Genomic DNA, 27,994 nt, shown 5'->3' on the forward strand with positions numbered 1-27,994 from the left:
CTGGAAGCCTACAGAAACAAGTCTGACCCAGGGAGAGGGTGACAGGGCTGGGGCCAGGGAAATGCCGGCAAACAGGCCCAGGAGTGGGGAACATTTTCAGTCCTCTCCTCATGAGTAACCAGTGTAGTTAACACCATAATCACCATCAGGAAAATGAGAGGGTCAGGACAAGGACCAGAGGGGGTCTGGGTCTTCTAGCTTCTGACAGCTGGTCACCGGGACATGCCCAAAGCTTTAATTTTACCATGGGAGATATGGTGTTGTCCCCAAGAACAGGAGGGACATCACAAAACTCCAGAGCATGTAGGGACGGGGCTGAGGTGTTCTACTGGCTGGGGATGAAGGAATCTAGATGCTAGAGCTTGGGCACCTGTCCTCAGGGCCATGGGAAGACCACTCCTAGTCTGAGTAAGAAGCAAAAGCCACTTGTTCTCTGATGTTCTCCGCCCACCTCCTCCCCTCAGCAGGAGCTGCTGCCTGGAGCTGTAAACAGTGAGTTATTTTTGCTTTCCCTTAGAAAATCCGAGTGCCACCCAGGGAGCTCTGTGTAGGTTCAGGCCTTGTGTGTTCAAAGCTAGCTCATTGCAGAAAACCAAATCCCCAGAAAGTGGACAACCATCACATTAACATTGGGCCCAGATTGCACATTCCTTAGTGTTAAATACCCTCCAGGAGACGGATCCCTGCATAAAACACTCACGCACTCTCTCTCTCTCTCACACGTTCTCTGTGCTGTCTCCGCCCCCCACCCCCCCCACACACACATACACTCAACCCAACCCCAAAGAAGCATTGCACAGACAGAGGGTACCCTTTCCCAGCTGAAGGTCACCAAGAGGCAGGTGATCTGCCAGGCAGTTCCTGAGCTGAATCCTGGGACAGGCTTTTGGGGGCAACGTGTGTTTGAGACAGACGAAACAAAGCTCGCCTGGCCTCTGGCCCCCCAGGGCCTCATCTCCACACCTGTCCTGCCTTGCTCATCACTGCGGAGTGGCAGACAAGAGATGGCTCCTGACCCCGGGCTCCCTGGTAGCCATGGTGTCGCCCACCTAGCAGGGGCTTCAGAAAGGTGACCTCGCTTTGGCCGAGCCAGTTGCACGGCTACGGCCTATAGATCTTGATAACATCCTTGATGGGCCGACGGCAGATAGGACAGCAGGCCCGTGCCTGCCTTCGGAGCCGCAGGCCGCAGCTGTGGCACAGGCACATGTGTCCACACGTGTAGATGACCGTGTCCACCTCGCTGTCGAAGCACACCGTGCACTCTCCATTCCTGCTGCCGGCCGGCTCAGGTGCAGAGAAGGCCGGGGACACTGGGGGACTCAGTGGGGAGCTGGGGGCTGTCACTGCCGGAAGGGAGATAGGGTATCATTAGTGATGTGACTCTCAGAAGGACTCCCTCCGGATGCAGTGTTCCCTCGGTGGCGATGGGCACAGGTCCCGTCTTGGTTTACATTTTGAGTTTTAACCATTTTCGATAGTGCTGTTCCCACAAAGCACAAAGGAAAACTGCCTTTGGGTTTCTGATTCTCTCTATGCTCCCACTGAGCTCGGCAGAAAGGAGCAGGTGCAATTGCAAACAAAGCAGGCCTGCTTTGGCCAGCCAAAGGACCCCATGCCCTGAGGAAGTCCCGCCCCTCGGGCTGGGGGGAGGAGTCTGTGCTTCCTTACCCAGAGACGATTCTGATGCTGAAGACGACTGGTTGACCCCGAAGGTCATGTCCGAATCGCTGTCATCCTGAGAGCCACTGAAGGACCCTGATGGAGTTGTGGCCTCAGGACCGGACTGTACGGTGCCTAGTAGTCAAATAGACTCTATTAGTGTATGAGAGAGGCACAGGCTAGACCTGCTTCCCATTCCTCTGCACCCCTCCTGTCTAGCAATGGATGAGGTGACTGTCCAGGGTTCTGCCAATGTGGTGGCTGTCTGCTTTGCCTGCTCAACCTCCGTTCCTATTTAGGTGCCTTCACAGTGGTATGGCTATAGTGCCATAATAATATATTAATATATTATGTTATTATAACTATATGTTAATAATATATTTTATCAATATAATACATTGGGTATGATTTATATATTATATAACACACACACACACACACACATATGCAAGCTCTGGTATAGCTTCTATTTCAAAAATAGCCTTGGGATAGCAGGTCAGACCGAAAGACCCTTCCATCCTTTAATCACACTGTGATTCAAAGAAGGGCATATGACCCAAGCAAGGCCACCATGCTGCTGCCGTTAGAACTGTTGGTAAAGGAAAGGCTCGTGCCGCTGACGGCAGCCTGACACGGGAGAAGCCTCTCTGTGTCACGGCCTAACCGAGAGTAGAGGCTTATCCTGGGGGTGTGTGTTCATCATCGAGACCTAGCTTTTCCTGAGTCCATCTAAGAGAGTTCCAGACTTCTGAGCTACTCTGTGCTTGGGGCACTTAGAATGGGGCTTTGTCACAGCTACAGGATTGCAGACTGTATATCTCATCTTAGAAAGACAAGAAAAAAAAGAGGTGCTTCTTTTACTCTCTTTGAAGGAAGGTCAACTACGGTAGCCTACCCCTACTTGGAAAACTTGTCTCAGGCCCAAATCTTAAATTAGGTGGTTCGACAACAACACTGACCTGTAAAAAGCTCAAAATACCCTAGCCAGGCCCCACAGACGCCTGCTTCAGACACCTAGGCTGCGGTGTTAAGGCACGCTGTGTCCACCTGTTGGGGCCATTTCATCCCAGGGCAACCTCACTCTCATCCACCCAGAAGGTTACTGACCCCGGGAGAGTGGGATCTTCCCTGCCCTTCACGGCTGTGTGACTCTTGGATTGTGAGACCGGCCTCTCTGTGGTCTTGTCTGTAGATAGTCACGTGGGTTCACAGGCCAGCGGGAGCATCCAGGCCAACATGGCTATTTCTGCTATAAGCTGGACTCTGAGGGTGGTGCTGTGCCCTCCTGACTTCCCTGACCATGGCACTCTGTCCCCCAAACTTGGAAGGTAGCCCCTTTGCTACAGCAAATGTCACACCATGCAGCTGTCCCTATCAGCCTGTCACATGCAGCCTGTCCTCTGCTGGCCTGGCCTACTGCTTCTGGCCTCTTCATCTATTTCTGCTAAGAGCAAAGGTAAGAATCGTCTCCAAACAGGATGGCTCAAGCCTTCTCTCCACTCTGCACGTGCGCGGCTTCTCTTGCATATGTTAGTGAATTTCCCTTGTCTTTTACAGTATGCATTTTCTTAAAAAAAATCCTACTAAAATAAAGGAAATAAAACAAACAAACAAATAAATAATAAAGGAAATAAAAACTACACCTTCCAGGCAAGTCTTGACAGTAGCTCGCTGCTACAGAGAGCTCTTACTGGGGACCCTGGTGCACACTCACCCAGGAGACGCAGCTGACCCGCCACACCGCCGCGCACAGCGAAGAAGGCCCAGGCGCCCTGCAGTGTCCACAACAAGCGTCCCGCAGGTTTCCGTTCACCGCCAGCAGGGCGTCGCCGCCCGGTCACCAGCGTGAAGCTGGCGGCGTCGCCTCCGCTGGGCACAGGCGGCGCCTACCACCCGGTATTCCTTGCGGTCCAGCAGCGCAGCGGATCGCGGAGCAGCTCGGATGGCCAGCGCCAGGATCGCGGGGCGTGATACCCGAGCCCACAGCTGCAAGCGCCGCCAGCCAGGCGCCCCACTTCCACGCTGGCTCTCCCCGGGCCGTAAGGGGCGCTCGGAGAACACGGCGTGCGGCCGCCGTCAGGGGCAGGGCGCGCAAGCTAGCCTGCGGTCCGCGAACAAGCTCACGTCGGGGCCGTAGCGTGGCGTGGAAGCGCAGCTCGGCGTCCAGCAGCGCGGGTGAGGAGGCGGGCCTCGCGCGTTCGCGGGCCACGCACGGGACGGCGGCGTCCGGACGGCCGAGAGCCAGGTGACCCAGCTTGGCTACCACCTGGTTATTCTCCAGCTCGTTATTATCGAAGTTGGCAGCATCATGGCTGCCCGGAGGCGGGCAGGCGCTGAGGCGGGCCTGGCCCAGGCGCAGCGGGGTCAGCGTGTCTGCGAAGGTGCTTTCTGTGGGACAGAGGAGAGGCGTCAGGAGGCCACTGGCAACCAGGAACTCAGATCTCAGAACCAGTCCCTTAAGCCTTAAGGGCCCAGGACTCTAGTTGCCCCTGACCTCCAACATCAGATCCTGCACCCCACCCAGATCCACTGATTTCCAACCTCAGGTCTAAAATCCTGCACCCCCACATTCTTTCGGCACACTCCTGAACTCCCGCACCTCATAACTTGGAGTTTACATCGCCAAGCCCTACAACCTCAGACATGAGACTCTAGACTCCAGCTCCTTTAGATCTCTTATCTCAGACTTCAGGCCTCACTCAGACCGTAAGCGGGTCAGGCAGAACTCCACTGCCCTAAATGTAAGGCCCATCCCCCAGATTTGCCTGACTTCTGACCCTAGCTCTCTTGGACCTCATCCAATATCTTCCTGACCTCAGACTCTGGGTGCCAGGTCCTTATGGCTGCCTGGATTAAGTGCTATCTGAGCCTCCAGTCCTTGCTGCAACCAACCTCCTACTGCTTTGGAAGGGCCTTCTTTCCCTTCCATCTCCACCCTGCTTCCTCTCTTCTTCCTCCCCACCCCCACACCCGGGGCTGTTCTTGAACTTGTGCTCTTTTGTCTTAGTGTTCCGAATCCTGGAGTTCATGTTCCATGCCCAACTTCTTGCCTCATTTCCTCTGTCCTTTTCTCTTTCTCCTTCCAGAGGTTTTCATACGTTTGCACAGCTGGGCCTTTGAGGTTCCTTTATTGTTTCCCTAGTTAAAGCAAAACATCAGCCCAAGGAGCAGATCCTACACTGGGGCCCTAGCGGGTTAACCTGAGCTCGTGGATCTCATTTAATACAGCAACGGACAGGCACGAACTATCCCTGCTGCCTTTAACATGCGAACTGAGGCACAGAGCCCAAGCTGCCTTGTCTAGATTCAGGGTTCTTCACCACAGTGCCACCAGGAACAGAAAGGACAGGACACATGACAGAGGTGAGGGAGGAAAGAGGAAGGAGGATGCCAGTGTCTGGAGTGGGAGGTGCTGTTTGCTGACAGTGGGGTACTGGGAGAACAAGAGGTGGGGGAGAGTCAGGAGTCCCATCTAGCGGGCTCAGTGCAAGGCTGGGGTGTCAGATAGAGGCAGGGAGGCAGCAGGAGGATGGAGTGCACATCTGGAAATTCTAGACTTTGCAAAGTCCCCCCGGGGGCTCCTGGGTTGGGAGCAAGATTAAGAGGTAGTGCAGGTTCTGAGAGGCAGGGCTCTGTGTGTGCCACTGGAGGTGCTGGTCCCCAAGGGTAGATGCTTGGCCAAAGAGTAACTCAGTCCTGTGAGAACCTCAGGTTGTCAGGAAGAGAGCAGGCCTGACCACTGGCTCTCTGGGTTCTGGTCTCACTAGGGTATGTTTCCCGATGCCCCGGTTGCCCTGACGGCAGCTCCCAGAGGCCCTGCCTGATCTGGTCTTTCAACCTGCACAACATGCTAAAGAGACTTTTGGTGAAGCCTCGGGTATTTTGTTACAGCAGATGGAAGCACGACTAACACAGAATCCAACAGTTCAGAGGTGGCGTTCAAGTCCTGCTGATGCCTTGAGATCAGTAGGACTGGTCTTGCTTTATGAGAGCTTGTTCAAGTCTACGGCTGTTTACACACACACACACACACACCCACACACACACACACACATACACACACACACACAAAACCACACCCTGGGTACCTCTAAGGGCTGAATATATATTTAAAATATGTTTATATGGACTTAAAAAACATTTTTGTTGTTTTTATGATACCTGATGCCCACAGAAGCCAGAAGAGGGTGTTGGATCCCCTTATTTGTGAGCCTCCATGTGGGCGCTAAGAATAGAACCTGGGTTCTATGGAAGAGCAGCAAGGGCTTGAGCAGTTCCTTCAGCCCCATGTGCACTGTTTTTGATGTGTGTTTTATGTATTCTGTCCTACACAATTTAAGAGAGGGAACGCACCCAGCACAAAACCCAGGGCCCTGTGTCTCAGTAGTAGAGGACGTGTGGTCTTTCCAGTCTGGTACAAGATACCTTGCACGGCCTGTGGAGGACTGCTGCTCTGGCTTCTGCACCCACACCCAGGTTTCCTTGAAGAGAATATAACCCACCTTCACTGCTGTCACCTGAGGAGAGGGAGGTCTCTCCACCTGGCCGGTCTACTACCCCACCCCCTGCCTACAGCCACAAGTCAAGAGAGGTGTGAACCATAATACATGGATGGTGCTTGAGGCCAGTAAGTCTCAAGACCTCGAAAACCAGTTGGTGGGACACAGGACTTCCACAGCGGGTGACCCTTTGTTTGGCCCACAGGATAGCCAAGCTGAGGAGGAAGCCTGCAGAATACAGCAGAGCGGGAAGGGAAGATGGCTCCTCAGGCTCCCCCCTTTGCCTGGGAGAGGCTCACCGCTGTGTCCCTCTCCCCCTTAAATGATATTGAAGCAACTGAGTATTTCAGACTGTCTAGTCTGCGATGCCCTGGCTTTGGTGTGGTACCTGTTTAGTCTGACCCAGACACTGGGCAGAGGAAGGATGGGAGATCCTTTGTGCCAGGAAGAGGGATGGATCTCCTTCAGCCAGCATCCCTGGGACCCTACGGTGTTCTGGAATGCAGGTGTAACTTAGCAGGCGTGAACCTCACTTTCCTTATCTGCAAGGCGCACTAATCCCTCGGGCCTGGCCTAGTGGTCACTAATATAAATATAACGAGATCCGAAGGAATCTAAGAGACCAGTGGGGAGGGGCAGGCACCCAAGGCAAAGGGCTTCCTGAGAATCCCAGCAGAGCCTGGCTGCAGGCTGTGCCACCTGAGAGAGCCTTGGGTACGCTGGGTGCTGGGAGCCAGCCCTGCTGTCATTGGCTTAGGTGCAGCCTAAACAGAGACTTTCCAGATCTCCCAGGAGACTCTGTGTACAGCCAGGGCTGAGCGAGAGCTGCAGAGCCAAATACAGACAAATCTGGCCTTGCAGACCAGGAGCCTGAATTCAGGACTGGTCACTTTTCCTTCTCAGAACCTGGCTTCTCACCTCAGCGGGGAACTGCACCCTGGACCTAGCTCACCCAGTGTGGTAGCTGGATCTACTGCAGAAGGTGCAGGGCCATGTACCTCTGCCAGGCCAAGAGCTGTGTGTGGCCTGTAGGCCCCTTTGAATTTTAGATAAACAAATTTGGGGATGGGGGAAGGGCAGGTATGAGCATGTCCCCACCAAACTGCCACAGGACCTACTGGTACTAAGTTTTCTGTTTTGTTTATCTTAAATTCAAATCTAACTAGACGGCCTGGGTTTTTATTGCTGCATTTGACAGCCCCACCCCAATGCCATCTCTGGGTCTTGCTTCTCAGGCTCTAGTCCATGGGTATGAGAAGAGAGGGGGCGTTGAGGGGGTACCGGGTGTTGTTTATTAGGGGGTGGATTTCATGGCTGAGAATTTTAAAGCCATAAATCACCTCCCCAGACGTCAAGGGTACAAAGGGCAAAACACACACTGGCTGCTGTGAGTTATCCATCCCTGTGTCCCGGGGTACCTCTCTCCCCAAGCCAAGTTTTCCCAGGGATCCCTCAGGATTGCACGTTATGGCATCACCTCAGGGTTGTAGGTTACAGCGGTCATCCCACACCTGCTGCCTGTTCCAAATATTCAGTCTTGGTGGCTCGATATCCATTTATTTACTGGGTTTTTTTTTGTTTTGTTTTGTTTTGTTTTGTTTTTAAGTTTTATTCAGTGCTAGAGATGAAATCTGGGGCCTTGCATGCTGGGAAATGCTCTGTCATGGAGCAAGAGCCACAACGGAGATGTCTTGTTATGTAGCTCTGGCTGACCTGGGACTCTTCTATGTGGATCAGGCTGCCCTTGAACTCACAGAGATCCACCTGCCTCTGCCTCTGCCTCTGCCTCTGCCTCTGCCTCTGCCCCTGCCTCTGCCTCTGCCTCTGCCTCTGCCTCTGCCTCTGCCCTGCCCCTGCCCCTGCCCCTGCCCCTGCCCCTGCCCTGCCCCTGCCCCTGCCCCTGCCCCTGCCTCCTGGATGCTGGGGCTAAAGGCATATTGTAACACACCAGGGTCATCTTATTTTCATAGCCCCCCAAGCCCCTCAAACATTAACTTTGGAGGAGAAGAGAAAGAAGACAGCACACAGACTATTACCAAGCCCTGGCTACTCTGGGGCATTGCCTGGGCATTTTGTGACCGAGAGAATTTCTGGGGTGGTGTGTCCACCCCCAGAAATGGTAGGTCTCTAAAACCCCTTGATTTCCTCATTCTCCTTTTACTCAGATGTGACCATTACCAACTTGCTTTCCCCCATGGGAAGGGGGAAAACACCACCCAGGAGCCAGAAGCTTCCCCCGCATAAGTAACCCTGGAAATGGTTTTGATGCTCTTTCTCACTGTACATGGGGCTGGGGTGGAGAGATAGCTCAGTGGTTAGTAGCACTTGCTGCTCTTGTAGAGAACCAGGTTCAGTTCCCAGCATCCACGGGGTGGCTCATAACTGCCTGTAACTCCAGTTCCTGGTGATCTGACACCCTCTTCTGGTCTCCACCACATGCACACATGTGATGTATATAGTACACATGTTCAGGCATGCCCTCATACATATGAAGAAAAAAAAAGCAACACAATTGCATGCACACACAGGAAGGGAAATACGCCCATGACCCACATCTCAGAACCAGAGCTCCCCAGCGCTCGCTGCCCCATCACACGATTGTGTGATCACCCTTCTGTGCCGAGGGCATCTCATCTCAGGGATGGCTCAGAAATAAGGAAACTGAGGCTAAGGTTTGCTTTGTTACATGGTGGGCTCTGTTCCATTCTCCCTAAGGGTCACAGAATATGGTGGTAGTGGTGGTGGCGATGATGTTGATGGTGATGGTGGTGGTGGTAGTGGTGGTGGTGATGTTGGTGGTGGTGGTAGTGATGATGATGGTGGTGGTGGTGTGGTGGTGGTTGTTGTTGGTGGTGATGGTGGTGGGGTGATTGATGGTGGTGGTGGTGATGATGTTGATGGTGGTGGTGGTGATGTTGATGATGGTGGTGGTGCTGATGATGAGGTGTTGATGGCGTGGTGATGATGTTGATGGTGATGGTGGTGGTGGTGGTGGTGATGTTGATGGTGGTGGTGGTGGTGGTGATGATGTTGATGGTGGTGGTGGTGGTGTGGTGTGGGTTTTCAGGCATGTTTGCTGACTGAGAAAATGAGAGGGGAAGGGTCCCTGTGTCCCCTAGGTGTATCCAGACTCATTTAGTCACCAAGGCCAGCCGCTGATCTATATTTTTAAAAAATCCTAACCCGCTTGTACTGTTCATGTGTGGCTGTGGTTTCCGGTCTGCTCACAGAGATGTGGGTTGGAGAGCCAGGTGTGATTGCTCCCCAGTTCTACAGGGATAAAGGGTGGTGGGAGATTTGGGGGGCATAGGCAAGCTGTGGTTTCTGGAACCTTCGTGGAAAATCTTTAAGGGAAAAGAGTGGGTAGGGGCCTGGTTAATGCCCAAGTGAGGCCCCAGCATGGAGCAGTGCTCCTCACAATCTGATTTGCCTGAACCCAGGACACAGACCCTGCCCACACGCAAGCCAGCAGATCCTGGCTTTCCAGCTGCTGCTCAAGGGTCGGTGCCTCAGGCTGCCCACCCCTACAGACACCATTTCCGGTAACCCTGCCAATGATCCCAGGAAGTGAGCGCTATCACGAACCTGCTTTATAGTTGAAAGGGACAGAAACAGGGAGGGTCTAGCTCTGCATCAAGGCCCCACAAACGGCCTGTGGAGAGCGGCCCTAGGTAAGTCTCAGCGACTCTCATGTCCCTGCCTGCTCTGACCACTTAAAACTTCTGTGGCTTCTTTATTTCTGTGGAGAGAGGAGAGTCATCTCCTGGACACTAAGTCTGCCCTCCACACCCAGTGGTGGGGTGGGGGTGGGACCCAAAGCCAGAAACCAGCCCAAACATTTAGCTATTTAAGCCATCTATCTTCCCAAGGCAAACAAACCAAACAGGGAGGAGGTGCCTCAGCGTGGAAAGCTTGAGGCTACAGACAGGTGGATAAATCGGTCTATCTGTCCATCCCCTCACTTTGTCCCTGTGTACTTCCATGCAGGCAGATTACATGAGGGTGCGTATAGCTTCCCTTGAGAAACCTACTCTTTTCACACCTCCCAAGTCTAAGTCCGGTTGTTTCAAGTGCAGGCTGCAGACTCAACAAAGAATAAGTGACTACTGTCTACTGGGGGTAGGAGAGGTCAGAGAATGGCCTCCCCAACACACCCTGAGCCCCTTCACAGTTAGCCTGGCTCTCGCTGCTGCGCCTGACTGCCCACTGGCATAGGTTCACGAATGAGTGAGAGCCAGCAGAGGCAATGCATGCTGGGATTGGGGGAGGCGCAACATGAACAAAGGAATGGAAAGAGGGAGTGAATGGATGCATAATGGTCTAAGAGTGATAAGGCGCGCAGACTCTGGGGCCAGCCCACGTGGGTTCCCTCCCAGTCCAATAACAAAAGTAACTCTCTAAGCCTCAGTTTCCCCTAGAAATTGGACACCGTTGCTTGTGTGAGAATCAAGACACACCAGGCAGCTGGGTGACTCAGGTGAGCCAAGCTCATTGGGCTGTGAACACTGGGAATGTGCAGGCTGTGCCAACCGACCTACCCAGCAGCTGCACCTCGTCCGTGATGCCATAGACGTCGATGAGTGCCCAGAGTGGGCCTCCCACGGCCACGCCGCAGTGGAACAGCACTGGTTCGCCATCATTGACACTGTAGAAGACGCGACCGTGACGATCAGCCCAGTAGGCCAGCACCGTGTCCCGCAGCGCCAGGTTCTCGGGCAGCGCCTTGGCCCAGTATCCAGGCCGTGTGACCAGGTCGGGGCAGGCGTACTTGGGGATATCCTGTGCGCTCATGAGCGACGGGTCGTGCGCAGTGAAGCCGAAGCGCAGCGCGCCGCTCCAGCCAGGACGCACAGCCACCAGGCGCAACCGCACCTGCTCGTACAGGCGAATGGGCCGCTGCGTGAAGGTGACTCCGTTGCAGAAGCTGTTCCGTCGCGTGGCCCTGCGCGAGTGGCCGTCCAGACGCACGTTCTTGCCCTTGGCCTGCGCGTGGAAGCGTGGCGCCTCGCCCAGGACCGCTCGCCTCTCCGGGCCCGGGCCGTAGCAAGGCCGGGTGGCCAGGAGGCGTGCAGGAGGGCTGGAGTCTGTGGGGAGAGAGGAGGCAGGTCAGCGCTTAGAAGTCCTGTGGCCGGGGTTGGGGATTTGGCTCAGTGGTAGGCGCTTGCCTAGGAAGCGCAAGGCCCTGGGGTTGGGTCCCCAGCTCTGAAAAAAAAGAACCAAAAAAAAAAAAAAAAAAAAAAAAAAAAAAAAGTCCTGTGGCCAGGGATTGTACTAACCACTTCCATAAATTCCACCTTAGATTTGGCATGGACACATTTTAGATTCTAAAATTTAGAAAGTTCTGGGCTAAACCTAGAGAGCTCTTTCACCCCTGCCCCTAACCATGGCAAGTCACTGTACACAGATGAGCAAGTCAAAGCTTGACGCTGGGTGTGCACTAAAAAGCTCCCTGGGTTCCACATCCAGTTTATCACCACCTGGCCTGGGGTCAGATGGCCTCTTCATCCTCAGCAAACTCTCCCAAGTCTAGAAGCTTCCTCCTAGGATCACCTCTGAGCTGCAGAGTGCTTGGATTCCTGAGGATCAGTGGGGACATTTAGCTTGTTTTCCTTAAAATGTATGTTCACAGCGAGGTGGGGATCTGAGGAGCACAAATTCCGTTGGGATCCCTATGTCAGCCGGCACTCCCAGCCTCTGGCCTCTGCAGCTGGACCACAGTGGCAACCCTGTCACACTCCCCACCTGATTTCCTGGACTGCAAGTGGGTGCATAACCTCCCATCGTGACTGAAAGGCAGCGTGGATCACATCCCTACGTATGACGGTTCACCTAGTGTCTGTGGTGGTCCGCTGGTAACCTCACGATCTCTCTGTAGCTCCGTCCTAACCAGGATTCTGGCTTGCCCTCTTCTCTGATGGTGATAAAATTAGCTTTTCTAGAATGTACCTTCTGGGGGATTATTTCTAGGGAGATTCTCTGAGGGGCTTCTCAGAGAACCTGGCCACTGGTAGGAGCTATCCTCCTGTCTTTCCTCATTTCACTCTGAGGGAAGCGGTAGGTGGAGGTCAGCGCAGGGAGGAGTTCTGACTTACTACAACAGCAGAGGCCATTTTTAAAGGGACAGGGCACCGAGGGGACAGCTCCTCTATGCTCACTCCCGCGTGCATGTTTAGTTGACTCTAAGGCTGGCAGACTAAGGGAGAATAACCATCCGGCTCCTCTAAAACCTGAGGAGGGAAGCAGGCTTCTTCAGACAGAAGGCTCCCACCTGTGAAGACAATGCCGGACCAAGGAGCAAGACTAAGTCCCTCTTTAGGGAGAGAGAGAAAAGCCTCAGGGACTGTAGTCAACCAGGTACACATCAATCAGGGGCTCAGACAGCCTGCTATGCAGTGAAGAGACAACTGTCCCAAGAGACAAAGATCCCCCTCTGATGAGCTGACAGCCCAGGGACTAAAGTCTGACTACAAATGAGGGATCTGTGTTGGTGGGGTGCACTGCAGAGAGCAGTGTGCTGAGCTGGAGCCGAGACCCTGCCCTGGGGCTTTCATGGAGAGCATCCCTGATGGGTGACTGGAGGCAGAACCCTAAAGGAAGGGAAGGAGTGAGCTGTGCAGGTCTAGGGAGGATGCCAGGCTGGGGCAGCAGTGCAAAGACCCTGAGGAAAGGAAGCATCGATGCAGCTGAGCCGGGGTGGAACCGGTGTGAGGAAGCCGGGGAGTGGGTTCCGGGTGAGCCCAGGGCTGGGGGAGCCGGAGGGGTGGGGGCCTTATAGATCCTTGCCTTACTTTAACAGCTTTACTCTGAGGAAGCCTCATTACTGGATGCTCAGAGCTGAGAGGAAGGCTACGCTGGACACTGGGGCAGGATGGGCTGGTGGGAGAGCCATTGCTTGAACAGGCCTGCTGGATCATAAGGCTCGGATGAGAGAGAGGCCAGTAGGTGGTGGGAGGGGTCAGAATCTGGGTGTGTCTTCACGGCAGAGGAGATAAAAAGATTCTAATAAAATTTCCACAGGGTGGGGGAAACCCACAAGAGATATTTGCTTTGAACGTTTAAACAATACTCAGTGAATAGAACCCCTTTTTAACAAGGGGATTGGTTCTTTTGTGTGTATTTGAAGGGGAAGCAGAGAGAAGAGGTAGGAATAGGCTTGTGGCAAGTGCGGCCCGGGGGGGGGCTTCCATTACACACACACACACACACACACACACACACACACACACACACACACACACCCGTGCCCAGTAAAGGCCTGGCTACACCAGGTCCTTGATAAAGACTAGCTGATGCCTGATAGCCTAGACCTTAGCTACACAGCCTGTTTGCAGATAGGGAAATGGGCCAGTGGAGGGGCTACAAGCTTAGGTCAGTCCCTTCTGTGGACTCTGCTAGGTTGCTCAAGTGCAGCCATGCAAATGTCAGGGCCACTATTGCTCCGGGTGGATCAGGCACAGCTTCTAGGTCTGGGTAGCAGCAAGACTGAATCCATCCATCTCCACATACCCTCCAGTCAGTCCTGTCTGCTTACTGTGGTCTCTCTTCCCCATCACCATGTCGGGTTGCTGGGGAGACCGCACTCAAATCCAGAAGCTGGGGTGTAAGCGTGGTGGTTAGCCAGTACAGACCTTTCTGCTTCTCCCGCAGTCTCCCTTCCATTCTCTCAATAAAGCAGCAAGGGCCTGGGTGGGAGGGCCGAGGGAAGTTCTCACAGGAGGCCCTGGACTCACACCAGAGAGTGGCAGGCTGTGTTCCTTCCACTGCTCGTTCAAGTCTTTCATTTATCCACCCGCCCGTGCGCTCTGCAGACCCCACACAGTGACTGGCACCTCTCCAAAGGAGCATAAAGAAGGCCACCTCATGCCCCAGCACCCAGGACCGGTGACGTCCACAGAGACAAGTCTTGAAAGATCAGAGGGGAGTGCTGTGAGCAGAGCAGGAACTGGCCGCTGTGGGGAAAGAGAGGACTGTGGTAGTGGGGGACTCAGGGTGTCAAGGCTGCTGCTGTGACGGTTTGTCATATGTGCCGTCAGTGCTCTGGGACTCAGCTGAATGGCCCTAAATGCCAAGCCAAGAGGCTCAGCCCGGGTGGCAGGACCCAGCAGACCAGCCTGTGGCCAGCCAGTACTGCCTGTGATAAGAACTACCAAGACCTACAGAAGTTCAGAAGATAAAGCCCCAGCAAGCAGGATGCCCAGTGTCAGCCATGAACGGGGTCAGCATTCACAAGCAGCCTTGGGACTACGGCTTTCACCAGTGCCCAAAACCAAGGTGCCTTCATCTGCCGAATTCTCCAGGAAGTAACAATGGTACTACAAGTCAAAGCCTTCAGAGTGGGTTGACTCCGCTTCTCTCCTGGCCCCAAGCTCTGCGCACCAGTCTTATCTGTTCATCACAGACCCCTCACCAAGCATCCCTGGAGCCCCAGAAGGTATTTCTGGAGCCCAGTCTGGGCAGGGAGCTGGGGAGAGACATGGGGAGATGCAGCTTCTGCAACTTTCAGGCAAGTTCCCTGCAGACACCACTGTGCTTTTGGACAGTGCGCATCCAAAGGCCCCAGGCTGACATGTTTGTTTCATTTTGATTACACAGCCCAGCTTCCTTCAGGGAATGAGAGATAAACACTCTGCTTCCCGCCCCTTCCCCCACCACCACACACTGAGGCCAGAGACCCGGTGTGAGGCAAAGAAAACCAGAGTGATGGACAGGACGGAGTGCTATTGTGCTCTTAGACACTTAAGATAAAGGCCAACAGGTGTCCTGAGGTGCACCCCCAACACCTGCTTTGCTGGGCACAAGGACAGGGGACACTCAAACTATCCGGAGAGCCAAGGCTCTGGGCACAGCAGTGGGAAACTGAATCCAGTCACTTCAACAAGGGCAACAACCGCTGTGTTACAGAAAGCTGGGGGAAGAGGCGAATCCTGTCAGCCGAAACCCACTGCCCTGTTCATCTCTGCGCTGGTCCTACCGCAAGCCAATGCCCTCGACTCTGCAACCCCACGCCGGATGTTTTTATCATGCCTGTTGCTGGCTTTTAAGATGAGCCCTCACTTGTAAGATTACTGCACCCACTTCTGGTAAACAAGCAAGCTCTGGGCAGCCACAGCTCACAGTGCATGGCATGGGAGGTATGGCATGAGCTGCAGGTTGCCGACCTCTTCCCTGCAGCAGCTTGAGGACTCAGTCGTTTCCCAGCCTTGCTAAGGCTCTCTTGGTATATACCCCATCCTGCCGCGGCTCGAGCCTTCCTGGCATTTCATGGCGGAATGTCATGAGCTGCAGCCATGAGCACAGAAGTTCCCGGCTGCTGCCACTAGGACCAGATTCAGAACACCATCATCACAAGAAAGTTCCGCCTAAGATGAGGCTTCCAAATCACACTAGGACAAACCCATGTCCCTTTGCTCACACACACGGCCAAGGCCCCAGGCTGGGGAGGCCCGTCCAGGAAACGTGAGACCCAGTCTGTAGGAATTTCCAGAGGTGGGACAGGGCGGACCTCAACAGTTACCCTTGTTAACAACATGGGGAGTCTCTGCCTGAACCTCACAGCCAGTAGTGCTGGTCCCACCCAGAGGTGTGTTTATTTCTAGAGTTCACCTAGAAGAACAATGCCTGACACGAAACCATGGCAGATTCAGGGCTGGAGAGGGTAGATTGGGCGTCTCCAACGCCCAGTCCTGGCCAAGCCTGTGAATAAGCCTCCTTAGGTGGTTCCTGCTGTGTGGCTCTGGGGTCAGCCTGTGCTTTGCAGCTAATCTGCCTGAGAACCCTTGAACCTTTGCCTCTCAAATGGTGGATGACCTTGGATGACCTTAGATGCCATCTGCAAATGGTGGATGACCTTAGATCTCCACCTTGGGGTGGTTGGCAGGGATGGTGAGAATATCCACAGATGCCTCCCGAAGTTTTGTCCCTTAAGCAGAAAGGTAGCAGGTGTCACTCACGACCTCCATCAAGGTGCAACCATGGGCAAGTCCCTCCTCCAACTAGATCTCCATGTGGCTCCAGAAGGCATGGCCCTGTAGCCCGACAGCCTCAGCTCAAACCAGGCAGGGCTGTATGTTTGCTGTGTGACCTTAAACTCCACGCTTAACATCTCTGAGTCTCAGGCAGACCTAGAAGACTAGTGGAAATCATGCCTACCATCTGAGGTCGTTTGGAGGATGGCACAAGCTCACGTGATACGCACTTGGTGCACACAGTGGGTATCTGTGAGACATTCAGCCCTTTAATCAGTGTATGAGGGGCACAGTTTCTCCCAGAAGGCCCATGAGTTTGGCCGGGAAATGCCACCTCAAACCCTTCTGGCTACCTCCACAGACAGAGGCCTATTCTTAAGCCATCGTGTGCCAGGCACAGGTATGCTGTGCTAATGGTCCCCAGTCCTCATGCCATTGACCCTTTGATCTATGTCAAGCTGAGGAGACAGCACTCACTACCAGGCATGCTGGAAGCTTCCACAGTGCTGGTAGCAATGATAGCATTCTGGCTTCACCCAGAAGCAGAGCTTGCCCACTTTTGAAAAGAGCAAGTCCTTTGTTGGGAATCCCTGCCGAGCTCCTAAGATGTGCTGGACACAGGCCTTCACACTCTGACCTGAAGCCGGAAACACCCCTGTGGAGTCACTAGCTTCCATTTCCAACGGGGAAGAGAAACTGAGGCTGTGAAGCCAGACATGGGGCCTTCCTCCTACCCGTCTCTCTTCAGGACAGCTGGTTAAATGCATGGGTAAAGGGTAGTGTGGGGTCACAGGCCTCACGGAGAGCAATGAAGAGTGTACAGCCTTCTCTCCTAGAAACACCCCCATGTCCCATGCACACAACCTGGCATTTACTTCAGAGGCTTCCTGAACCCTTGGGTCACCCATCCTTAGATTGTAGACCTTGAATGGGAAAATATCTGGTTCAAGAAATGGTTGCTCACGTTCGAAAGGCAAACCAGCTCTGTGGGCAGCACAAAATACCACGGAGTGTGTGTGTGTGTGTGTGTGTGTGTGTGTGTGTGTGTGTGTGTGTGTGTGTGTGTGTGTAGGGCAAGCTTCAGAGATAAGAAACACACACACACACACCACACTCACTCCCGAGGCTTCCCGCCATACCAAAGGGCAAGGACTTGGGTGCCCTTGGCAGCAGAGGAGACCGTTTCCATTGGTGGGTTTGAAGTGGTTAGAAAACTACAAACTCGCCCTGGCTCCCCTGCCAAACACAGCAACAGGCCCACAGGGGACTTTGTGCTTGGCCTCACAGGCCTGGCTGGCCAGCACCCTGGGTGGACGAGGGCCAGCCCGCGCTGGAAACTGCCACTGGCTGCCTCCTCTTTGCTCTGCAAACAGCTATCAACACTCAACAGCTGTGGGGGTCTGGGGGTCCCTCAGGGCAGCTGGGGAGAAAGTCGTGTCTGTTCTCTGGGGCCTGTGCAGTGTCACAGCCCCCTGGCTTCGAAGGGAGTCTTGCTGTCCCTCCAACTGTACGGGCTGCTCGGCCAGGTTTACTTTTGATGAAAGGACTCAGGAAACGCCAGCCTTACGGGGTGGCAGCTTCAGGGTTTTTTTGGGCTCCAGAGCTGTGAAGGCCAGAGAGAATGTCCCTACTTCCTTAGCGCATCACTTCCTCCTCCGTCTGACAGCTCCGTAGCATCCATTCTGTGCCAGTGCCTGTGTGGGATGTGGGGTACACGTCCCCATGAGTCACATAGAGGACTCCCCTGCTGTCTCCTTTCCTCTGGGAGGTAGACTTAGAGCTAAAAGCAGCAGGAAGGACGCACAGACAAACAGCACAGGGGAGGCCCGTCAGACGGAAGAAGGGCTGGGAGGTGAGGTTCAAACCAGGGGACTGGCAGCAGAAAAACCCTGGAAAGGAGACTAAGCGGACTGCACTGGGAACTCTGGAGGGGCAGCAGGAGGCAAAGGAGTCAGGGGCTGCATCATAAAGGGTGTTCAAGCCCAGGCAAGAAAGCTCAGGGCTGCTCAAGGACTGGACAGTGCTCCCAGTGGAGCTCCTTCTCCACAGAGCGAGGTTCAAACTGGGAACCTTCTTTTCTCCTCTGCCTGCCCAAATGGCCCAGCAGAACAAGCCTGAGAAAAGCAGCCAAGATTTTGAACATCGAGTCTAACCGCCGCACACTCCTGCCTGGTCCAGCCCCGCCCTCACCCCCTCCCCAGTGGCGTTTCTCCAGGCAGCCCTGGCAACTGCTCGCTGATAAGCTGGCTAGAGCTGCCCAGGCCTGTGTTTCCCTCTCTTTTTGCCTCGCAGACAGCCACTCCCCCAACCTGGTGCCTCAAGCAGAGGCTTTGTGCCCTGTGAGCACCTACAGGTACTCCTGAGAGTTGGGTGTTCGTGCCAAGCGACCCACTCAGCGTCTTGAAGGGCGGACACGGAGCAGAGGCAGGCTTCTCCGGCATAGTCCCCTTCCCAGACACACACTGCCCAGCATGTCCACCGCAGGTCTCTAACATCCCAACCTGCAAGGAAGACGTACCCAAGGCCATTGTGGAACTTGGCACGGAAAGGGATTCTGGCTGGGGCAGGCAGAATGGCAGTGGAAGCCATCAATCAGCTGGTCCACAGCCTCAAAAAAGGTCACCGTTTGGCGGAACTTGGGATGAACAAAAGCAAAGTATCTAAAAAAGGAAAGCAGTGACTGTGGGGGAGGGGAGCTCCAAGGGCCGGCAACCCTGAAGGGAGCTAGAAGGACACTTGCTGGAAGGCAGATCCCTGGGACCCAGGCCCACCACCTCGGACGAGGTGGCTGCTACAAGCCCCACCCAAGAAGAAGAGGGACTAGGAGAGGCAGGGGAACTGTCAAAAGCACAGCAGACTGAGGTGGGCTGACAGTGGGGTTCTGAGCAACCGGCCAAGTAAAAAGGGGTCAAGAGGGGAGGGATTAGGGGGATGTTTGCCCGGAAACCGGGAAAGGGAATAACACTCGAAATGTATATAAGAAATACTCAAGTTAAAAAAAAAAAAGGGGTCAAGATGCTGTGACCACAAACTGTGAGGAGTGTTGGAGACAACACTTAGCACATAGTAGGCCAGGGTGTGCTTAGTTCTGCACCCCAGGCTAGCTCTTCTAGTGTCTCACAGGCCTCCAGGACAGCCCCTTAAGAGGCGAAGGCCTGTGAGAGCCTCCTTCATACTGGGTTCAGGCTCCCTGCAGCCAATCTATAGGTCAAAACCCATTTCACAGATGGGAAGATCAGGCCTAGAGATGGAGAGGGGCTGGCCACAGCCAGGGCATAGGCAAACCACACTGGAGCAAAAGCCCATACTTGCTTCCACGGCACATAAAGATGTTGGGTGTGACTGGGCAACTTGGTCTTAGTCCCTCATCTCAGCAAATCTGGGTGTGCTGATTCTTTGCCTCCAAGCACAAAGGCCACACTTGGAGCCCTACTGTGTGCAGGTGTCTAACTTACATCTGTCTTTCACTCCCAGAGCCATCGTCATCCTCATCTGAAAGTTGAGATGGAAGAGAGGATTGAAGCTCAGAGTGGGGAACTGGCTTGCCCAAGGACACACAGCTTAGAGGAGGCAGGACAGAGATGTGAACCACCCATTGCCTCCAAGCCCAGGGCTCTTTCAAGTACCTCTCTTGGAATTCCAGCCAAAGTCCAACTGTAATTGCTGCAAGACCCTGGGCCCAGCTCCAGACCTCAGTGCCCAAGTCTGACAAGACGGGGGACAGAGCAAGATGGTGCGGAGCTCCCTGGTTCTTGAGAACACAGCCCCCATCTACCGGGACAGAGTCCTATGCCACAACCCAGACACATGGAAATTCCACTCCTCTATCTTCTGCCCTGGAGCACCAAGAACCCTGAAGGACAGGAAGCTCCCTTGAGGCCCAAGGAGTGGCTGTCTACAGTGGAAAGTTACTGAGCCCAGCTTTGGAGGCACAAGGTGGAGCGTGTGCCTCCCCATCTCATAAATCTATCATCCTGGGGGGCCAAGGGAAAGAGAGCACATGCCCAAGGGCCATAACTGTGTTATAAACTGGGTGGTGTTGAGGGTGTAAACAAAATGCCCTGGGCCCTCTGCCAGCCCACAGCCAGATGCCCCTGTCTATCCACTTCCCCAAATGGCTTACTCATTAAAGAGCTTTCCCCACCAGTGGGAGGTAAGGTCTGAGGTAGGGTGCTACTAGGCCAGTGTCGTCCCTGTGAGAAGGAATGAGGAAGGATTAGGATGCTTGGCGGCTGTTCACAAACACCCGACATTGAGCTGAACTACATAGAGGCTAGCTGATTTAGCTGGAGCGAGTGGCTTTGCATCACCTCAGTGTCCTGATCTGTGAAATGGGTCTAATTCCTGCAGACCCCTAGGGGACATAAGTGCAAGGGTAAGAGAGAAAGTATCCCTGGCTCACCAGGGAAATCCCTTCCCAAGATTCCAGAACAGACTGTCCTCCCAGGATCCATGCCACATACGGCTATGCCAAGCCACTCCACTCACAGGCATTCCCTCACTCTTGCATAAGGGGCCCTGACTTGTGGAAGTCCTTCAGAACTAAAACCTGTCTTTCTGGACACAGCAGACCTCTGCCCACATTATCCTGCCTGTCATGTCTGAAAGCGGCTCACAGGTCCTGGAGGTCCTGAGATGCTAATGGGGACACTTCCAATGGAATGGCCTCTTCCCAGCTGTGCTGCTCAGAAAGCCCCAGGACAGTGTCTGTCTTCTGACTGGCTCTGGCAAAGGCTGGAATATATACGTCAGATATGGAGGATCCTCAGGTGGGAACCCATAGCAAACCCACAGCCCACCTGGAGCGTGCCCAGCCTACCAATCCTGCCAGTGGGATTCGGGACAACCAAGCAAAGAATGCAGAACTGCGGAGTTCACCTGCAGAGGGCACCCTTCTCAACCCAGCAGTGAGCCCTCAGGAGCAGTCCTGCCCTCCAACCCTCAGAAGCTGTGTGCCCCAGGGCAGGGGTCTATTTCTCTTAGTAATAGTCTCTCACCAGTTACATGTGACCAACAGCGTGGCTATGTGCCAAGGGTTAAACAAGTTTGGTGTTTGGGCTGCGGGACACACATAAGCAGTTGTCATTACTCTGTGTCCCTCTCCTCTGAGAGCACCCGACCCAGGCTCACCATGGGGCAGCCTGCTGGCTGGGTGGATTCATGACTCTAAGGCACGAGATGAACACTCTTCTGGTCCAGAGTTTAGCACACCTGGATGCTATCATCACCTCAAGGTGCCAGGAGAGGGTGCGGCTTGGAAGATCGCGCTACCTGACTGAAGGGGATACAGAACACAGATGCACAGGACCCTGGCCTTCTTGTCAGTGATAGCCAGAGTGGGGACAAGATGCTCTTGCCTGGCATCCAGCCTCTCAGCTTTGCCCACGGAGCTCGGGTTAGCCGTGGCCTGGGGTACGCAGGTTCCACTGAGCAGGCACATGCCCCCCCACCCCACCCAAAGAGACCAGCGTACAGCCACGCCCACCTTTGTGGAGGCAGAGCCAAGGGTGCTGGGAGGGGATGTTTTGCCAAAGGCAACTGGGATATGGATGAGTCACCTTCAGAAGACAAAGAAGGTGTGTCCCAGGATGCTTAGGATGAGGACAAGGGGCAGCCACTTGATGGCCAAGGCTGCTGACTGAGGACAGGCCTGAGGTTGAGTTGCTCACCTGCCACTTCTCAGTCACCTGACCCAGGGCAGGTTTTATTACTGCTCTGAGTCTGTCTCCTGGTCTTGCCCCTTAGTCTCTGCTCCCACCGTCAGCCTCTAGGCTTCTATTTTACACCCCCAGAGCGCAGCACTAAATACAGACAGGAAGTACAGAGTCGCCCCTTTCCACCCACGGAAGATTAAACAGCCTGGCCCTGGCCCTGATAGGGAAGCTAAGGAACAGACTGCACTCTGTCTGTAAAACCCTCCTACCATCACGACCCTCCCCATCACCCCATAAGTACCGGCCCCCAAGAGCTCTGCAGTTCTGCTCCTGTCTTCTCCCCCGACCTGGGGTCTTTGACCTTGAGCACTCTGCTTTCTCCCCAGGATGAAGTACACCTCCTCCAGGAAGCCCTCCTGGAATGGCCCTCAGGTCTCTCTCTCTCACTCACCATCACTACCGTGTCATTGCTAGTGTCCTCCACCAGAGCCTGACTCCCTAAAAGCAGGCTATGGTCCCTGTCCCAGTGGAGCATGCCAACCGCCCTCTCAAAAGCCACCTGCCAGCCAGTCCTTCCGGTCCCCAAAGGCAGGACTGACACCTTCTTTCCTCAGTGACAGTCAAGATCATGATGGTCTTTTGTCTTGCTTACTGCTTCCATATCCTGTTCAATTCACACTGCCTGCCTGGGAGCTGTCCCTCATGTTCCCGCTTCCTGCTGAGGGTCTGGGGTGCAGTGTGGCCTCAGTCTAAGGTCTGGTGGGCTCCAGGCTCTGCCTTCACCTCCCCTGCAGCCAAGTGGCCTCCATCCACAAAGGCTGTACCCATCAGAGATACATTTGACTTGTAACATGGACATGAGCTGACAGCCTAGCACTCAGGAAGCAGAGGACTGCTGGCTTGAGGGCCAGTCTAGATCATACAGAGTGAGAGCCTGTCTCCAAAGAGTCCTCTTGGATCATAGGGATGGCTCCCTGGTTATGAGAGAGCCATTTCTACTCTGGCAGAGGACCAGCGTTTGGGTCCTAGCACCCAAAACGGGAGGCTTATAACTCCATATAACTTCAGCCTCAAGGGATCTGAATGCTCTTCTGACTTCTGCAGGCACTATGCATGCACGCACGCGCACACACACACGCATGTATACACACACAGGTAAATAAAACAAATCTTTAGCAAGTACTGGAGAGACTGCTCAGTGATTAGGAGCATTTGCTGTTCCTCTAGAGGATCCGAGTTTGGTTCCCGGCGCCCACATCAGTCAATTTACAATCATGATGATTCCAGTTCAGGGAATCTGACATCTCTGATTTCCAAGGACATCTGCATGAATGTGCACGATCTCACACACATGCACACACGTGATTAAAATAATAAGACATATCTTTAAAAATAATCCACACTAGTACATGTCCTATGCTGTGTCCTAAAGAGATTTCAGTAGTTGGAGCTGACCCAGAACAGACAGGCACTTTGGTGGCCCAGCTTGGTTTGGGGATGGGGGACACTAAGCTGGTCCTACTCTACAGGAAGCATGCTGCCTTTCTGGTCATGACATTCAGGCCTGCACCTCATGCTGAGCACATGACGGATATTGTTGGCCACACAGCAACTAAGGCACAAAGCCACAGAAGACCCTAGAAGCAAGCAGACACTCAGCTGAACTTCCTTTTGGAGGTAACCTCTTCCAGGAAGCCTTCCTAATCACCCACAGGGAGGGAGGGGCAGAATGAACCAGATGGGATGGAGCAGAAGGAGCCTAACTTGTCTGCCCAGAACATAGACCACTTCTCCACCATGCATCCACCCACACAGGACAGACCCCAGGTCCTCTCCCTATAGCCTACAGCACAGCCCTCGGCATCCTTGCAGGACCTCACCAAAGGGAACTTGCCCAGGCTACATGGCAGCATGCAGGTCCCAGGGCAGTTGAAGGAGCTGCTGTGGCTTTGAGAGGCTCAGCTTGGATAGAAAAGAAAACTTCAATGACCTGAGGGAGAGAGGGGTCTGTATGGCCAAGAGGACAAAGAAAGCTTGGCTCAGCTCCACACTGCCTCTGAGAGAAGAGGGTGTGAGGAGAAAAGCACCTGACACTTGTTGGCCTTTGGCTGGCTACTGCAGGGTGACCAAGACTGCTACTTTCGCAGGGCACCAGCAGCTACTTGCTCTGTGGTCACACAGGCTGCTCTGCAGTAGAGTGGCCAAGCATCTAAAAGGCTTTGCCCAGGTTTGCTTTGTCTAGGAGGGTATTGTTCGGGTGCACCTTGTTTAAGATGGTCACGTCTAGGAGGGGCCTTGTTTGAGGCTGATTGGAAGAGGGGCTCTGTGGGAAGGTCATTTAAGACAGGTGTGAGTACACCCCATCCGCAAGCTATGTAGTAGGTTAGAGATACTCAGTCTCTCTCTGTCTCTGTCTGTCTGTCTCTCTATCTCTGTCTCTGTCTGTCTCTCTGTCTGTCTCTGTCTCTGTCTGTCTCTGCCTGTCTCTTTGTCTCTGTTTCTCTCTGTCTCTGTCTCTGTCTGTCTCTCTTTCTCTCCCTCTCTCTGTCTTTATATCTGTCTCTGTTTGTCTTCCCATGTATAGTGCTTCTGCCCTTGACCTTTCTGAGCCTTCACTTTTTATCTGTGAAATCAAAGCTAGCCCTTTTGAAACACACACACACACACACACACACACACACACACACACACACACACACACACACACACACACACAGTGAAGGTCTGGCCCAGCCTGCCTACGGCAGCCCAGTATAGATTCAGCATACCTCCTCAACCAAAACTCCCAGATAACTGGCTATTGAGCAGACACCGAAAGCCATTGGCTTGGCCAAGCACCGGGCAACTTAATGATTAAACCCAGTCTACAGTTTGAATTCAGTATTTCCTCCAAACTGTGCTACAGGTGAGCCCCAGAGGTGCACAGGGAAAGGGCTAGAATGTTCTGGTTGGGAGAAAGGGAGAGGACTCTTCCTCCCACCCACCCCCTCCTGGAATGCTACCTCCTCGACTTCTACCTGTTTATTTTTTCCTTATAAAGTCCAGGGCAAGGCCAGGGAGAGAACAATACTGCATAGCATTAGGAACCCGATGGATCCCAGTCAGCCAACTTGGATGGAGCCTGTGTGAGCTGGACGTGCCCAGTCTTTCTGTGTGCCCACTTCTGAACTAGAGAGCCTAATACCTTATGTTGCAGGGTAGAACTCCACCTGAGAAGGGAGGCCGAAACACACAGTAGGAGTTGCACCTGAGAAGGGAGGCCGAAACACACAGTAGGAGCTCGGCAGATGCAACATCTCCCGCTGACCCTTGCTCTCTGGGTCAAGGGTCTACATCATAATGTGTTGGTGCAGTCTGAGAGAGATGCCAAGGTTATGAACACCAACCAAAGGCCACTTCCCTTTCTTTGGCACTTCCTTATTGTGCCCCATCCATAGCACGCCATGTGCACAGTACCCATAAACATTATCTAGACCATGGTAGCACTTAATAAGTGTTATCCGAACCTCGATTGAGAGGATAATGCCTGTCAGGGAAAGAGAAGGAGGACTTTGGAGCTAAATAAACCTGGATTTCAATTCTGGCACTGCCAACGAGAGGACCTCTGTAGGCAAGGAGGAGCCATTTGACCTCGGTGAGCCTTGGGGTTTTTTTTTCCCCCCATCAATTAAGTGGGAGTGATGATTCTGCTGGGAGGGGTTGCTGGGAGGATTAAACTCATTCATTCATTCCCCAACTATCCAAACATCTACTATGCCTTAGCCCCTACTCAACATACAACAGTGACTATGCTCAGGAGAGCCATCAGCAAAGAAAGGGGCTTAGGAGGGAATGACAAAGTCAAGACCCAGTCTAGAAGGGGAGGGGAGGGGAGGGGAGGGAAAGGGAGGGCATGGGGAGCTTGCAGGTCAGAGTGGAACTTCCAAGCAGCCTGATCAGAGTGTGATCAGAATGAAGCAGCCTTAAGAATGGTGCTTGGTTTATGGCTGCAGCCACGTTCCCAGGGAGCCCAGCATGGAATCCAGGTGCTCGGCAAATGCCAGCCACTTATCTCCAGCCCTGTGGAATGAACCCCACCCTATGCACGTGTCCCTTCCCTGAGAAGGAAAGCACAGGCTTCCTCAGGGCAAGCCTGAGCCAAGTATTCCTCCAGCCAAAGATGCAGGCTCCATGTGTCCTCCACCACCCGGTTCTGAGCCTGCGCCAGGCACTAAGGTTCTGGGATGGGCAAGCCGGGAAACAAGACAACCAAGGCACGGGAGCCTGTCCTCATGGAACCCCTAGAGAGTCGCAGGAAGACACGGTGACAGTGCAGCACGGTCATACGAACACACAGTCTTGTGAAGGTGTCCCACATTAGGGTCCCTGGGAAAGGTGACCAGGGAACCTGGTGGTAAGACACTGACTGTGAGGGGATGGGCATAGAGGTGCAAGAAGCTAATGAGAGGTAGGTCTGAGGTCTTTACGTTTTTGGCACCTGCTGTCTGATGTGCCTCCTTTTCCTCTCACTTGGTACGAGCATTAGTCCCTGAAGGTAGGAAGTTCCCACACTGCAATGGGGTGACCTGCCTTGACCCGGAGGCCCCAGCCTAGAGTGCTCCACCCACAGCATCAGGTCCAGGTCACCCCAGCAACGTGTGACCACCTGCTGAGACTGCCTGTCCCTTGCCTTTCTCCAAGTGTGACCCACAGGTGGCAGAATGGCTTTTGAAAAGCCAACCAGAACAGCACAGGCGTTCCAGTTGGGTATGGAGTGGTGTCCCAGTCATGATCTTCTGTGGCTGCCATCTCTGATGAGACCTCAGCTTCCTCCAGATTGGTGACCGGGTCTCATCCTAGCAATGGCCATGTGTACAAGAAGCAGCTGTCACTCGGTCTAGTAGGGACCCAGGTTTTAAGGCCACCTCTGACGCTCACCAGCCTGTGACTCCACCTGGCTGACCTCAGGAATGATGCAGTGAAAGCCACCCACGAGCTTGTTAGTAGAAGGGGCTGTCTCCCTCCCCAGCGGCCTCCTCCCCAGCAGTGCTTGGGCCTCAGGTTGGCCCAATCCCTTCCAGGGGAGGAGACAACCCTATTCGGGTAACTGCTGGAGGAATGACTGTGGGGGTGTCAGAGCAGAGAAGGGGTGTCGGCTGGGCTGCACTGAATCTGACCTACAGCCAACTTGCTTCTTCTCTGAACTACCCTCCCCCCAACACACACACACACACACACACACACACACACACACACACTCAGCCTTTGCCCAAGGATGCTGTAAATATCCAGCCTTATGCCCAAATACTTGTGAAGACTTGGAGCAGTGGGGGCGAGGGGCGGGGCAGACAGGCTGACAGGGCCCGTGCAGTCTCCCACCACTGCCCTGTCATCGGGTCATTTCTCCGGTTCTGAGCTTCAACTTGTGTAAAATCGGGGTGCCTTTCCTTAGGAACACGCTTCTTTGCAAACAGGCAGTGACAGCCTCAGCGCGCTGACCTGTTCCACAATCACTAGGTATTTTCAACGAGGCGTGGCGTCCCCGGCCTCCGCACGCCCGCCCCACGCCCCTCGCCCACCGTGGCCTTTCTCCGGTCTGGGAAATTCTAGGGCGCTTATAACTAGGGGGCGATGCGCTCCACAGCAGCGGCTCTGATGGGGCTTGGAGGGCCCCCAGCTGAGCGGACACCCGAGCGGGGTGCAGCCCGGCGCGCGTGGGAACGCCGCCAAGAAGTAGCACGTGTGGCGGGGGCGCTTGCGGGCTGTACGAGGAGACCCGGGACACCCGCGCCCCGCAGCCCCCCTGAAGGCTCCGGCCCGGGAAGCCCCGATGCCCCACTCCGGTTCGCTCATCAGCGACCTCCGGCTGTAACAAAGGCATGGGGCGCACGGCCAAGGCCAGGAGAACCAGGCGGGGTTCCCACGGCCCCGCAGGGGTGCGGCTCCGGGGATCAGGCTCGGGCAGCCAGGCTCTGGCTTGCACCCGGGCTCCGCGGCTGCGGCGACCCCGGGAGTACCAGGCGCTCCGCGCCACCTCGGGGCGCGGCTCCGGGCGTACCTGGCAGGGTCCGGTGCACCGTGTTGCCCATCGCTGCTCCGAGAGTCGCGGCGCGGGGCTAGCTGGGCGGGCCGGGGCCGAGGCCGGGCTGCAGGGCATTGCCGCTGCACCGGCGACCGGCGGGCGGCAGATGGGCGGCGCGGGCGGCGGCGGGAGGAGGCGGAGCCACCGGCCCGG

At 54.5% G+C, this 27,994-nt stretch overlaps 1 protein-coding gene across 1 annotated transcript; it reads right to left on the reverse strand.

The window, feature by feature from the left end:
* On the reverse strand, nucleotides 1-27,942 carry Neurl1b (neuralized E3 ubiquitin protein ligase 1B). The gene is given in 11 exon segments (XM_032912486.1): nucleotides 1-1,346; nucleotides 1,672-1,797; nucleotides 3,377-3,466; nucleotides 3,469-3,499; nucleotides 3,501-3,549; nucleotides 3,551-3,598; nucleotides 3,600-3,663; nucleotides 3,666-3,798; nucleotides 3,800-4,050; nucleotides 10,700-11,245; nucleotides 27,818-27,942. Coding segments are annotated over 11 exon segments (1,614 nt in total). The 5' UTR covers nucleotides 27,849-27,942; the 3' UTR covers nucleotides 1-1,101.
* Between the last annotated feature and the right edge of the window lie 52 nt (nucleotides 27,943-27,994).

Source organism: Rattus rattus, chromosome 9, assembly GCF_011064425.1.
Source record: "Rattus rattus isolate New Zealand chromosome 9, Rrattus_CSIRO_v1, whole genome shotgun sequence".
In the NCBI taxonomy this organism is placed as follows: Eukaryota; Metazoa; Chordata; class Mammalia; order Rodentia; family Muridae; genus Rattus; species Rattus rattus.